Source organism: Coenobita brevimanus, chromosome 21 (assembly GCF_032717465.1).
Source record: "Coenobita brevimanus isolate Jiangsu-jjx chromosome 21, ASM3271746v2, whole genome shotgun sequence".
Lineage (NCBI taxonomy): Eukaryota > Metazoa > Arthropoda > Malacostraca > Decapoda > Coenobitidae > Coenobita > Coenobita brevimanus.
In genome coordinates, this window is record NC_136974.1 from 26010940 (window position 1) to 26024384 (window position 13445).

Sequence of the window (13445 nt, forward strand, 5' to 3'; positions counted from 1 at the left end):
TACGTATTTTACTGAAAGAAATTGAATCCCTACAGTGACAATAAACTAATACTACTGAAGGAAACTTATGGATAAAGACTGTAGATATATATAAGTGTTATATAGTACTGTAATAGAAATATAAAGTGTGAGGGGTTTTATGAATAATAAATGACAGTAACAAAAGCGAACTAGTGCCAGTGCGACGATCAGACGCGCTCGTAATTTCCATTGCTTTCACAGTGTTTTTTTTTTTTTTTAGTATGGATCCCAAACTACTTGAAAATTATAGAATAGTGTTTATAGTGTTTGTATCTGGCTGTGGTAATCATATTACGGGTTGTCGGGAAGTGTAAAGTGGAGACTTCGTTACCCTACTTCAGAGGTCTCCACAAGTCCTACGGTAACCGACGAAGGCTCAACAATCATTCCAAGAGAAAGCTGAAGGTATGTACCATAAGCATATGTAATTTTATTATTCTAGGCCTAATAACTGATTTTTGGCAAATATTTTTTGAGAGTCTGTCGGAGCCCGAATAACCCCGCGGCACACGCAAGTCATTGGTAAACAAGCCCACGGTGTAGGGGTTAATAGTACTTTAAGTTGCACATAAACTTACCAAACAGTACAGTACTGTAAATATTTAACTTACAAATACTGTGCTACTATACTCGGGAATGTCTCTCACTGAATAATTTCCCGCCTAGATCGTCACGTAATCAAAACAAACCGCGTGCTGCGGTGACGTTCGAGGATTTGATCTTTCAAAGGCCTCTCCTGCGTTAATTTGTAGTTTTCATAATGGTTTTTTAATCTTACGTTGTCTTATATGTATCCCAGCCCTTAACGTGTATAATTGCGAGCGCGTTCCGTGAGATCGTGTTCCGTGCGAGTTACCTGTACAGTGTACACAGTACAGTAATCACTCTAATATCCGGACGCCCAATAACCGAACATCCCCACTAACCGAACCTTATCGTCCTGGGATCAAACATTCCCAAAATGGTCCGAAAATCCAAAAAAATTGGAAAAAAAACCGATTTTTTGCCGTCCGTAATTTGAACTTGCCGCTGCGCGCGTGAGAGCATTGTTTTGGTTCGTCATTCCTCCGACGTCCGATAGAGCGCCGCTGCATCCTCCCCACTTCCCGCCTGTCTCTCACCGCGACTGGACCTGCGCTCTTCGTCATGGCTGCCCACGTGCTCGCTTTTGTGGTGGTGCCGTACTTGCTGCAAGGCCTCCTGCTGCTCTCTGCCCTACTCTTAGTGTGTGTGATGATGGCCCCGCCTCCTGAGAAAAGGAAGAGAGTGGTGTTGACTCTGGAGAAGAAACGGGAAATATTGGAGAAGGTTGATGCGGGTTGGTCTTCCTCTCGCATTCTCGAGTTCAACCTGGCCCGGTCGACTTTGTTTGATATCAAGCGTTCCCGAGACAAGCTCATGCAGTACACGGCTGACTTCTCGTCGAGAAGCAAACGCATAGCGTGGAGAGGAAGGTTATGTTTACTCCCAAGTATGCAGAGATCGACCGCTCCACGTTGATTTGGTATCGACAGCAACGTGCAACTGGTGTGATGGTACGTGGAACGGAGCTGAAGGCTGCTGCTGAGAAGTTTGCAAGGCTTCACGACGCCCTAGACTTCAAGGCATCCGAGGGTTGGCTCTTCGCGTTCAAGTTGCGACATGGCCTTACTAACCGTAAAGCACATGGCGAAGCATTGGACGCTAACGAGGAGGGAGTGGACGAGTTTCGGCACAAGGTGAAAGGCTTGATCGACAGGGAGGGCCTCACTCTCGGTCAAGTCTATAACGCTGACGAAACTGGCCTATTCTATCGCTCGGTGCCAACGAACACTCTCGCCGATGAGACGGAGAAGCGTGTACCTGGCCGCAAGCTTTCTAAGGAACGGATATCTGCTTTGTGTTGTGCCAATGCTAACGGCATGCACCGGCTTAAGCCCGTTATTGTTGGCCGTGCAAAGCAGCCTCGGTGCCTTCGTGGGGTGATGGATGTCCTTCCTGTCGTATGGTACCATTCTTTGAAAGCATGGTTCACAGCTGTGATTTTCAAAGACTGGTTTCACCATCACAAATTCAAGGAGGTCATACATTACCAGACGAAGACACTGGGAATTCCTCGCGACCAGGTAAAGGCTCTCCTTCTCCTCGACAATGCACCTGCCCACCCGTGCGACAAGGACTTGGTTGCTGAGAATGGCCGTATTAGGTGCATGTTTCTGCCACCTAATACGACTGCTCTCATTCAACCAATGGACCAAGGAGTGATCGTGGCAACAAAGCGCCTGTACCGTCGGAAGTTCCTGGACGAGGTGATGGTGGTTCTCGAGGACGAGGACGAGCGCAGGGAAGGACGTGACACTCGAGGCAAGCGGACTTTGGAAAACCTTCGCCGCTACAACATCAAGTCTGCGCTGTACAACTGGGCTAGTGCATGGAAGGAAGTCCCTGTGAAAACTCTTGAAAATGGTTGGTCTCGTCTGCTTCTCGGAACAGATGTGGAGTACGATTTCCTAGGGTTTGACGTGGATGACTTCCATGCACGGCTCATGAGCGCACGGCGACGATGTTGATGTGGACGATGTTCGTGAGTGGTTGGACGACGACGAGGCGATCCTGGGTATCAGACGTTGTCTGATATCGAGATCGCGTCTTCGGTTGCTGGTGTCAGTCCCGAACTTGAAGATTCCCGACGACGAAGGCGATGATGATGCAGACTCCGCCCAGCAGGACACTACTCCAGCCATCCCCAAGCTGAGCGCACTCCGGGAACATCTAGAGTTCGTCCTAGACTACCTGGAACACCCGGACTGCGACTGGGAGATGGGGCCCTTGGGACTCGTGGAGGAAGTGCGTGCTTTCCGGCAGCGCATCATCAATCGCCAGAATCGTCGGTCCTTGCGTCAGTCAACGATTGACAGTTTTTTCAGGCCCGTGACCCCGCTGTGCCAAGCCCTGGTTCCACTCCGTTTGCCTCCCCAAGACAGGCCCTCATGCTCCGAGCCACAGCCCAGCACATCAGCTACAGTGGAGTCACCGCTCGACGTGAGTTTGCGGCTGTCTTCAGAGTCTTCTGTAGTCGGTACGCCATCACCACTACCCACCGATGCACCCCTTGGACGCCTGCCAGTGATACTCTCGGGCTCTGACAGTGAATAAACAGCAAGAACTTCTCCACTAGACCACACGGGAATTTTGAGTGTTGTGCAGTGAAAAAACGGTGTGTTGTGTTAAGGTTTTCAAGTTGGGAGAAAAGACTAAGTAGAAAAGAAATTTAACGTAACTAACCTTCTTTGTTTTGGCTTTGGAAACTTAAAAAAACTTGGGAAAAGTTAATGTGCAACACTTAAATTTAATGGAACATTATTTGGACTAAAGTGAACACTGTGAAAAGAACGGACTTCTGTGTGTTAGTGACTAAGTTCAGTGCAAGACTTCAGGAAGAGTGTAGTGCAAGTGCTTCAGGAAATCGTTCTTACTGTCAGAGTCCGAGAGGAGGCGGTTATTCATCGAGGTGGCCAGGGACTTGCTGTAAGTAGCCAAAATGTTTCATGTTGTACTATTTTCCATACTATATTTACCAGAATGTTTCATATTGTATTTTTTCCCATACTATACTTACCAGAAAGTGTCATACTGTACTTCTTTCCATACTAAACTTACCTCATGCATGTGCAGTAGGAATGGGTTTTTCAGAGTTCGGTTAGGTTCGGTTAGGTTAGGTTCGGTTAGAGTCCATAAGTACCAGAATGTTTATTAATGTATGAACATACTTCTAAACCCACATTTTATGTGTCTATTGCATTTATTTCAGTCATTTATGTGCCTTATTGGTGTGATTTGGGTGTTAAATAGGTGCTATGCATGTCCGGAGGGAGTTGTATAGGTGTTTCTCTGTGTTAGGGTCCGTAAGTACAAGTCCATAAGCTGGGGCCCAATATCCGGACAAAACCAATATCCGAACCTACCGATGGCTCTATTGATCCGGATATTGGAGTGATTACTGTATATATGTATATACAGGATGTTGTCCTCCTCAGTGAGTGAAGTGTTCCAAAATATATGTACTGTAGAGCTTTTCCAAATAACTTGTACTATAAACCTGGAGAAACTGGCAAACTGATACAGTTAACCCCTACACCGCGGGCTTGTTTACCAATGACTTGCGTGTGCCACGGGGTTATTTGGGCTCCGACAGACTCTCAAAAAATATTTGCCAAAAATCAGTTATTAGTCCTAGAATAATAAAATTACATATGCTTATGGCACATACCATCAGCTTTCTCCTGGAATGATTGTTGAGCCTTCGTCGGTTACCGTAGGACTTGTGGAGACCTCCGAAGTAGGGTAACGAAGTCTCCACTTTACACTTCCCGACAACCCGTAATATGATTACCACAGCCAGATACAAACACTATAAACACTATTCTACAATTTTCAAGTAGTTTGGGATCCATACTAAAAAAAAAAAACACTGTGAAAGCAATGGAAATTACGAGTGCGTCTGATCGTCGCACTGGCACTAGTTCGCTTTTGTTACTGTCATTTATTATTCATAAAACCCCTCACACTTTATATTTCTATTACAGTACTATATAACACTTATATATATCTACAGTCTTTATCCATAAGTTTCCTTCAGTAGTATTAGTTTATTGTCACTGTAGGGATTCAATTTCTTTCAGTAAAATACGTAGCATTCACTTTCTCGTCCTGTATACTGGCATTGAGAGTGAATGTCACTTTCATCTTCACTCTCATAACTCATAGCATTCAGACATGCTAGAGTGAAACTTTCACTTTCATTACTCCTAGGGTATATACTCGCATTCTTATAATACTACTCATTTACATTTCTATTTACGTTCTCTATTTTATTTACGTTATTTACATTTCTATTTTATTTACACTGTGTTGTGCACTGTCACTTGAAATAACTTATAAAACTATTTTCCATTGTTCACGTATATATACATTCATTACTTTCACTTGCTGTTTACACATTATTTACACATTATTTACAATTCCACCTGCACTGTTTTACTCAATAGAAAGATCGTAGTCACTCTTTTATCAATTGTCAGCCCTTTACCTCTTTCCACAAGAGGTTTAGTAGGGGGTAAAGGTCACAGGGCCATTTGCATGGGGGTGAAAAAAGGCCTTGAAGTCAGCAAGAAGAAACATACGTACCCTCGCTTCGGAAGATGAGAGTAAACTGATAACGGAGGGCCAGCGTGGAGGCCTGCTTAGGGGTTATTCAGAGTTGCCAATATTGGTTCTTGAAACAGCTAAGTCTAGCACTGATATGATTGGCAGGAAATCTAGACAATACATTATAAATTTGGTAGTTCCAGGTGAATGTAAATATCACTTAGGCCTCTCCCTTCCCTCCTTACATGTACATTTATTACGAAAATAGATTAGAGGCCTACTTAGGAGATACATACAGTATTCAGAGCTACCAATGTTAGATCTTGAAACAGCTTTGTCTAGCACTGATATGATTGGCAGGAAATCTAGACAATACATTATAAATTAGGTAGTTCCAGGTGAATGTAAATATCACTTAGGCTTCTCCCTTCCCTCCTTGCATGTATATTTATTACGAAAATAGATTATACGGCATATTTCAAGGGGAAAAAAACAGCGAAAATTAGCGAACGAGTGCACGTGAGGTGTTGTCAGGTGATAATTAGCCAATTCCAGGTGTATGGCACTCTCACTTACCTTATTTCTTTCTTGTATATATTAGTTGGTATAAGAATAGGACATAGGGCTTATTTCAATGGATGAAATCAGTGAAAAATTCCAGGGAAGATTTACTTAGCGTAGCATGGCCGGGCAGGCGAGAGGATAGGGTAATGGAGGGGGGGTAGGGAGGGGAGTCAAGAACGGGGAGAAATGGCTAAATTGTCAACAATGGATGGGAGTACAGATGAGATTAGGAGTGCTGACTAGTGTTGGACATTGGCAGTACTGATAGATGATACAAGCCCCCACTTGGAAGCCCGGGTGAATTCAAAATAACACAGAATCACAAAAGCGACGCCCCGCGGTATGATCCCTTGCTCCCAAGCGTCACGAAAGTGACGCCCCGCGGTTAAGGGGTTAATGAAAGAGCATAATGAGTTTTGAGCAATACAGAAAGAACACCATACAATACTCTTTTAAGAGTTATCAATACTGCATTTTCACAATCACCATTCATCCCATCTCCAAATAAGCTATTGTGGAGAGAGAAGAAGAAGAAAACTGACAATATAAACAGACGAAGTGAAATGATAAAGGTTTGAGGGAGGCCAGTGTCATGGGATGATGGGTCATTACTGAGCCAAAGACAGAAAGCCTGGATATCCTATCATCAAGCTTACCCATCACATCATGAAGTGTCAGGTAATCATTACAACTTTTACCATCATTCTAACCGTGACTCCAGCTAAAAACAAGGACAGCATTTGGATAAAAAAATAAGTAAAAAAAATGCATGAGAACCCTCAGCACATAGCTCAAATAAGTGGGTCAGATCACTCACTCATCAATGCAACTTCAAAATTGTCAAGTCTTCATGTGTAAAATCATCTATACTTTTTTTTTTTTTAAATAGATGCACTGCACTAACACTGAGGGACACAGCCATCCTAACAATTTCTAATTTTTTTGTCATCATCAGCAATCAGATCCAATTTCTCAGACATACAGACTCACCATTGAGACCATAAGATTGCAGATTGGTCTAGTGGAAGAGTTTACTGCCTTGATGTCTGTGAGGATGTCCAGTGACTCCAGGACCCTCATGTAGGTGCGAGAGGTGACACTGCAGCCCCTCATGGCACCACTCAGACCCTGCAGCAGTGGGCCCAGCACCTGCATAATATTTACCCTGATTAATAAATGAGGCACCTACCATCCAGTGCTAACATCAGGTGACTGCACTGAGTGAGAAGCCAAATAGTTCCCTGTACTCCAGAAAACCATTTAAAGGTAAAACAAAATGAATGCCTGGTGGTGTAGTGGATTAAGGTACTCCTGCTACAAACCTAATTATATATCCAGTGTAACACTGAAAGAAGAAAGCAATATTTTTACCACAATAGTTGTGTCTCTTCTGCTGTACTGGCAGTACAGTCTATCCGCCATCCTCCATATGCATAATTTCTGCATAATTTCTCTCTCACTGACACTGAAGGAAGTTCCTCCTTTCCCCCCCCCCCAAGTCATAATCTCTCCCTCAGTGACAGTGAAGGAAGCTTCTCCTATCATAAAAATATCCTTAACCCGGGATGTTCTGGTTATCATGATACTGTACTTCTTTTGTGGGATGCTTAGTTGTCATTCCACTGGAGTTGCTATTATATTGCTCTCTAACAATAAATTTAGTTGCTATTTCACAATAATCAAGTTCGTCACAGACAACAGGGATAACTTCAGTCAGCTACTGAGCACTGAGGTGAACAATGGAACTGAGTTTGTTCCAAAAATTGAAATGATACCTGATCTTGCTCACTTGAACTTTAATCAAAGACTCAGTATATGCTGAAGATTCAATCTCTGAAACAGCATCTTACTTCTTAATAAATACTGAAATTAATCAATGCATGGTTTCATTTCAACACACCTTCCTTCATTATCTTCACTCACTTTGTGGTATGTTCAAATGTGTGTGTGTGTGTGTGTGTGTGTGTGTGTATTTACCTATTTGTATTTATCTATTTGTAGTATCCAGGAATTGAGCGATGCTCGTGTTGTCCTGTCTCCATATCCACATTTATCTAGTTTACTTTTACACACAAGAATGTTTTTCTCCTGCACCACCTTTTTGTCTAAGTCGTTCCAAATACTTATGTATTTACCCAATATACCTTATTGAGATACACACAAAATATGCTATGCTCGTGGGTTCCCATCGCTGTTTCTCAGTAAGTCAAATTTAGCTTTAAATTCGTTTAAGTTTTTAGACTGGAATATCTCTTTGTCCAGGCTATTCCATAAGTCTATACTTCTGTAAGGAAAGCTATATTTCTTGATATCCTTCAAGCAGCTTGACTTTTTCTATTTCATTCCGTGTCCTCTTGTTGCTCTCTTATCCCATACAAACAGATCTTCTCGGTCAATTTTATCTACTCCCACCATGGTCCTGAACACAGTAATCATGTCTCCCTCTTTCTCTTTTCCTCTAAGGAAGGCAGATCCAGCTTTTCCAGCCTCTCTCTGTATGACAGATCTGCCAGACTGAGGACCATTTTGGTTGCTGTTATTTGTATTCTCTCAATCTTGTTTATATCTTTCTTTCTGTGTGGGGACCACACTACCGCTGCATATTCTAACCTGGGGCAGATCGTGACCACTATCAATTTTTTCCATATAATGAAATGCTACTCTTCAGGAGTTTATAAGTCTCTCTAACTATCTTATTAATGTGATTTTCAGGTGAAAACTATCTTGGACCAGCACTCCTAAGTCTTTCTCTTCTCTCATTTTAGTGATTAATTCATTACACAACAAATAATTCATTGATGGCCTCCTGTTACTTTTACCCATTTCCAATATTTTACATTTCTTAACATTAAATTTCATTTCCCAATTCCAGCTCCAATCATGTATCCTATCCAGATCCTTCAGCAGCATTTTACAATCCTCCTCAACCTCTATCTTCCTCAAGATCTTTACATCATCAGCAAACAGACTTGCATAACTGTTCACTCTATCTACCATATCATTTATGTAAATCAGGAACATTACTAGCGCCAACACCAAGCCTTGGGGGACTCTACTTGTTACTTCCCTCCATCCAGACATTCTATCCTTTATTACAGTCCTCATTTGTCTGTCTCTCAAAAAGTCTCTCATCCATTCCAGGAGTTTCCCCTTCAGTCCTCCTATATATTCTAGTTTCCACATTAGTCTCTTATGAGGTACCTTGTCAAAGGCCTTCTCTAAGTCTAAGTACACACAATCCACCCAACCATCTCTCTCCTGTACCACGTCAATCGATCTTGAGTAAAAGCTCAACAAGTTAGAAACACATGACCTTCCACTTCTGAATCCAAACTGACATTCTGCCAAAATATTCATCTCTTCTAGATAATTTATCCATCTGTCTTTCAGGATTCTCTCACACAATTTTGCGACCATGCTGGTTAGAGACACTGGTCTATAATTCAGGGGTTCTTCCTTTTTTCCTCCCTTATAAATTGGTACCGCATTTGCCCTCTTCCATTCTTGTGGCACTTCCCCCTCTTCCAGAGAACACACGATTAAACTGTGAATTTTATCTGCCAGTTGTTCTCTGCATTCCTTCAGTATCCAATTAGAAATTCCATCAGGTCCTGGGGCTTTCCTTACTTCTTGAGTTTCCAATAATTTGTACACTTCCTGTACCTCCACTTTTATATTTTTTATCACCGGTACATTTCTAGTCACTCCCTCCCCTTCCACAAACTCTTTTTCATTAGTGAAAACTGATTGGAAACATTTGTTCATTATTTCAGCTTGCATTGCTGCATCTTTATAGACCTCTCCTTCACTTTCAATTTAGTGATTCCTTGCCTTTGTTTCAATTTGCCATTAACAAATCTATAGAACAGTTTGGGTTCATCCTTGCATTTGTCTATTATACCTTTGTCAAAATTCCTTTCTTCTTCTCTACGTATTCTTATGTAATCATTTCTAGTTCTTTTATATTCTTCCTTTGTTCTGGTGTTGCCCCTCTTTCTCCAGTTGTTCCACGCCTTATCTCTTTCTTTTTTTGCTATCATACACCTTCTTTTAAACCACTCCTTTTTCCTGTTTTCTTTCCCTCTTACTCTTGCTACAAATTTTTCCACTCCAAAATTGTAGAGGTCTAGAAAGATATCCCACTTCCTTTGTATTTCTCTTGTTTCTCTGAATTTTCTCCAATCCGCATTTTCAAAAAAGTTTTTCAGTCCTGTAAAATTAGCTTTCCCAAAGTTGTATCTTCCCTGTCTATGAAGCTCGTCTCTTGGATCGACGTTCCCTATTATCATCCGGAACTCAATGACCACGTGATCACTTTTTCCTATAGGACAGAAATATTTCAAAAATTCTATTACATCGGGTTCTTTGGTAAACAGTAAATCTAACCTTGCTGGTGTGTCCTCACCTCGGAACCATGTCTCTTCTCTGACCCATTGTGTCATCACATTATTCATTATTATATTTAATAAAACAAAACAATAAGCCTCGGACAAGGACTGACCAAACGATGACGACCCAGGACCGGACAAAGGACTAGGCAATGGGTACTTGGAATGTAAGAGGAGTGAATGATGAGGTGAAAGAGAGAGAGATTGTCCAGGTGATTGAGGGTGCGAAAGTGGATGTATGTGGAATAACTGAAACAAAATGGAGAGGAGAAAGTGTGAGAGAATGGGAGTATGGATGGGGTATATGTGCAGGAGTAGGTGAGAATGAGAGGGCAAAGGAAGGAGTATGTATAGTTGTGAGTAAAAGATGGAAGAAGAGCATAAGACAGTATGGATCAGTTGGGTCAAGGATTGTGTGGGTAAAGTTGAAAGTTGGAATACAAATGTCGGCGATCGTGTGTGTGTATGCGCCAACGCAAGATCGTGCTAGAAGAGTGAGAGAAGAGTTCTGGACAAATGTGGAAGTGTGCATGGAAAAGTTTGGAAGGAATGAGAGAGTGTTTTTGATTGGTGATATGAATGGTAAAGTTGGGAATGCGAAGGTGGATGGAATAGTTGGTGAGTGGGGTGTGCCTGCTGAGATAGATGAGAATGGGAGTGCGTTAGTGGACATTTGTGCTGGGAGGGGGTTGGTGGTAGCCAATACCCTCTTCAGGCATAAAATGATCCACAGGTATACATGGCGAGTGATGAGAAGGGTGAATGGTGAAATGAATGAAAGGAAGGCAAGGATTGATTATGTGTGTGTGGATGAAAGGATGCGAAGATGTGTAATGGATGCAAGAGTTTACAGAAGTTGGGGGAGTGGACTTTCTGACCACTACTTGGTGGTGGCCAGAATCAAGGTCCAATTAGAATGGAGAAATAGAAGAAGGGAAAGACGAGAGGAAGGAGTAGTTGCAAGGAGAGTGGAAAGGTTACAAGAGGATGAGAAAAAGGCAGAGTATAAGAGAGAAGTGGAGGAACGATTGGGCAAATATGAATTGGAGCAGATGGGAGACGTGGAAGGTGTGTGTAGCATATTTACAGAAGAAATATGTGCAGCATGTGATGTGGTGTGTGGAAGGAAGAGAAGATGGAGGGGGGTGCAAGGAACAGCGTGGTGGACTGAAGAGGTGAAACAGGCTGTGGCACAAAAGAAGAAAGCATACAATGAATGGATGAGAAATAGGGGCGTGGAAGAAGTTGAGAGGCGGAAGAGAGAGTTATATGTAGAAAGAAAGAGAGAGGTGAAAAGATTAGTAAGAGAGAGTAAGAAGAGAGTGGATGAGGAATTTGGAAGGAATTTGAGTGTAAAGTGGAGGGACTGTAAGAAAATGTTCTGGAAAGAGGAGAAAAGAGTAAGACAGGGTGGAAGTGAAGTTAGCAGGGGAGTGAAAGATAAAAATGGTAGATTACTAGTGGAGAAGGGAGAAAAAGTGAACAGATGGAGAGAACACTTTAAGGAATTGTTGAACGTAGAGGATGGAAGTAATGCGTGTATAAGTGGCTGGGGAATGGCTGGGAGAAGGAGGGAGATGAGAAGACAGGAAGAAATCAGTAGGATAGAAGTTGTGGAACCAATGAAGAAAGTTAAATTGGGGAAAGCCCCAGGAATTGATGGAGTGTGTGGTGAAATGCTGAAGCATGGGGGATAGATAGTAGTAGAACGGATGTGGAAGATGTGCAGATTAGCCTGGGAGGAAGGTAGAGTCCCGGAGGATTGGAAGTCAGGTATAATTATTCCCTTGTACAAAGGAAAAGGGGAAAAAGAAGTGTGTGGTAATCATAGGGGCATTTGCCTTCTTAGTATAACAGGAAAAGTGTATGGTAGGATACTTATTGACAGAGTTAGAAAAAGAACACAGAAATTAGTTGGAGAAGAACAGGGAGGCTTTAGGAAGGGAAGAGGTTGTGAAGATCAGATATTCATTCTTAGATCTTTGGTCGAAAAGTTTCTAGAGAAGGGAAAGAAGTTGTATGCGGCTTCATGGATTTGGAGAAAGCATATGACAGGGTGGATAGACAAGGATTGTGGAAAGTGTTAAGAATATATGGAGTAGATGGGAAGTTGTTGAATGCTGTGAAGAGTGTGTACGATGGTGCGAAGGCTGCAGTGCGTGTGGATGGTGAACTAAGTGAATTTTTCTCTCTGAAAGTTGGGTTGAAACAGGGATGTGTCATGTCTTCATGGTTGTTCAATCTGTACATGGATGGGGTAATAACAGAGGTACAAGGTAGGGTAGTGGATGTTGGAGTGGCCCTGGTGAGACAGGATAGTGTTTGGAAACTCCCTGTACTGTTGATTGCAGATGATACTGTGTTGTTGAGTGAAGACGAAGGGGAACTGCAAGGCTTGGTGGATGAGTTTGGGAGAGTGTGTAAGAAACGGAATCTGAAGGTGAATGTAGGGAAGAGTAAAGTGATGGTTTTTGAGAGAGGTGAAGTCAGTGAATGTACAGCGAGGTTGGATGGTGAGGAATTGGAAAATGTGAGTACGTTTAAGTACTTGGGTAGTGTGATGAGTAAGGATCGAGGTTTGGAGGGTGAAGTGCTTGAAAGAGTACAGCAGGGAAGAAAGGTTGCTGGTTCTTTGAAAGCTGTGATAAGAAACAGGGAAGTGAGCATGGAAGTGAAAAAGTTACTACATGACAGTATTGTGATACCAACTCTAACGTATGGAAGTGAAGCTTGGACGTTGTTGGAAGGACACAAGTCAAGAGTGAGAGCAGTGCAAATGAGTTATTTAAGAGGAGCCTGTGGAGTCACATGGAGAGATAGGCTGACGAATGAGGATATAAAGGAACGTTGTGGTGTTGATGTGGATGTGATAGGGAGCGTTATGAGGAACACACTGAGGTGGTTTGGCCATGTGGAGAGGATGGAGGGTGAATGACTGACGAAGAGAGTGTATGTGAGTGAGGTGGAGGGGGGAGAGGGAGGGGGAGGCCGAGGATGAGATGGAGGGAGGGGGAGGCCGAGGATGAGATGGAGGGATGGGGTGGAGAGGTATATGAGAGAGGGGGGTGTGAGTTGGGAGCAGGGCAGTGAAATGGTGGGGGACAGGGCGACTTGGAGGCGATTTGTTTGTGGCCACCCCCAACGGGACTGAGGCGTCTGGCAATAGATAGATAGATAGACCTCGATATAATGGACTTTGGTAGACCAGAATTTGCTTTTATCGGAATCGAGGAGCTACCGGACTAAATTCCTGTACTGTATATTGAAAAAAGTCCAATACTGTAAAGTCAGAAGTAGTCCAGACTACCTGACCACTTCAGCTACGTTCACCACAATAAGGTAAAC

General features: G+C 42.8%; 1 protein-coding gene across 1 annotated transcript in view; it reads right to left on the reverse strand.

Annotated features, from left to right (window-relative positions):
• The window catches only part of Ube4B (Ubiquitination factor E4B), a 645009-nt gene that overhangs the window by 400286 nt on the left and 231278 nt on the right, over positions 1-13445 (reverse strand). The window contains exon 10 of the mRNA XM_080266571.1: positions 6703-6861. Coding sequence (XP_080122697.1) covers positions 6703-6861 — 159 coding nt within the window. The remainder of the gene's footprint in view (positions 1-6702; positions 6862-13445) is intronic.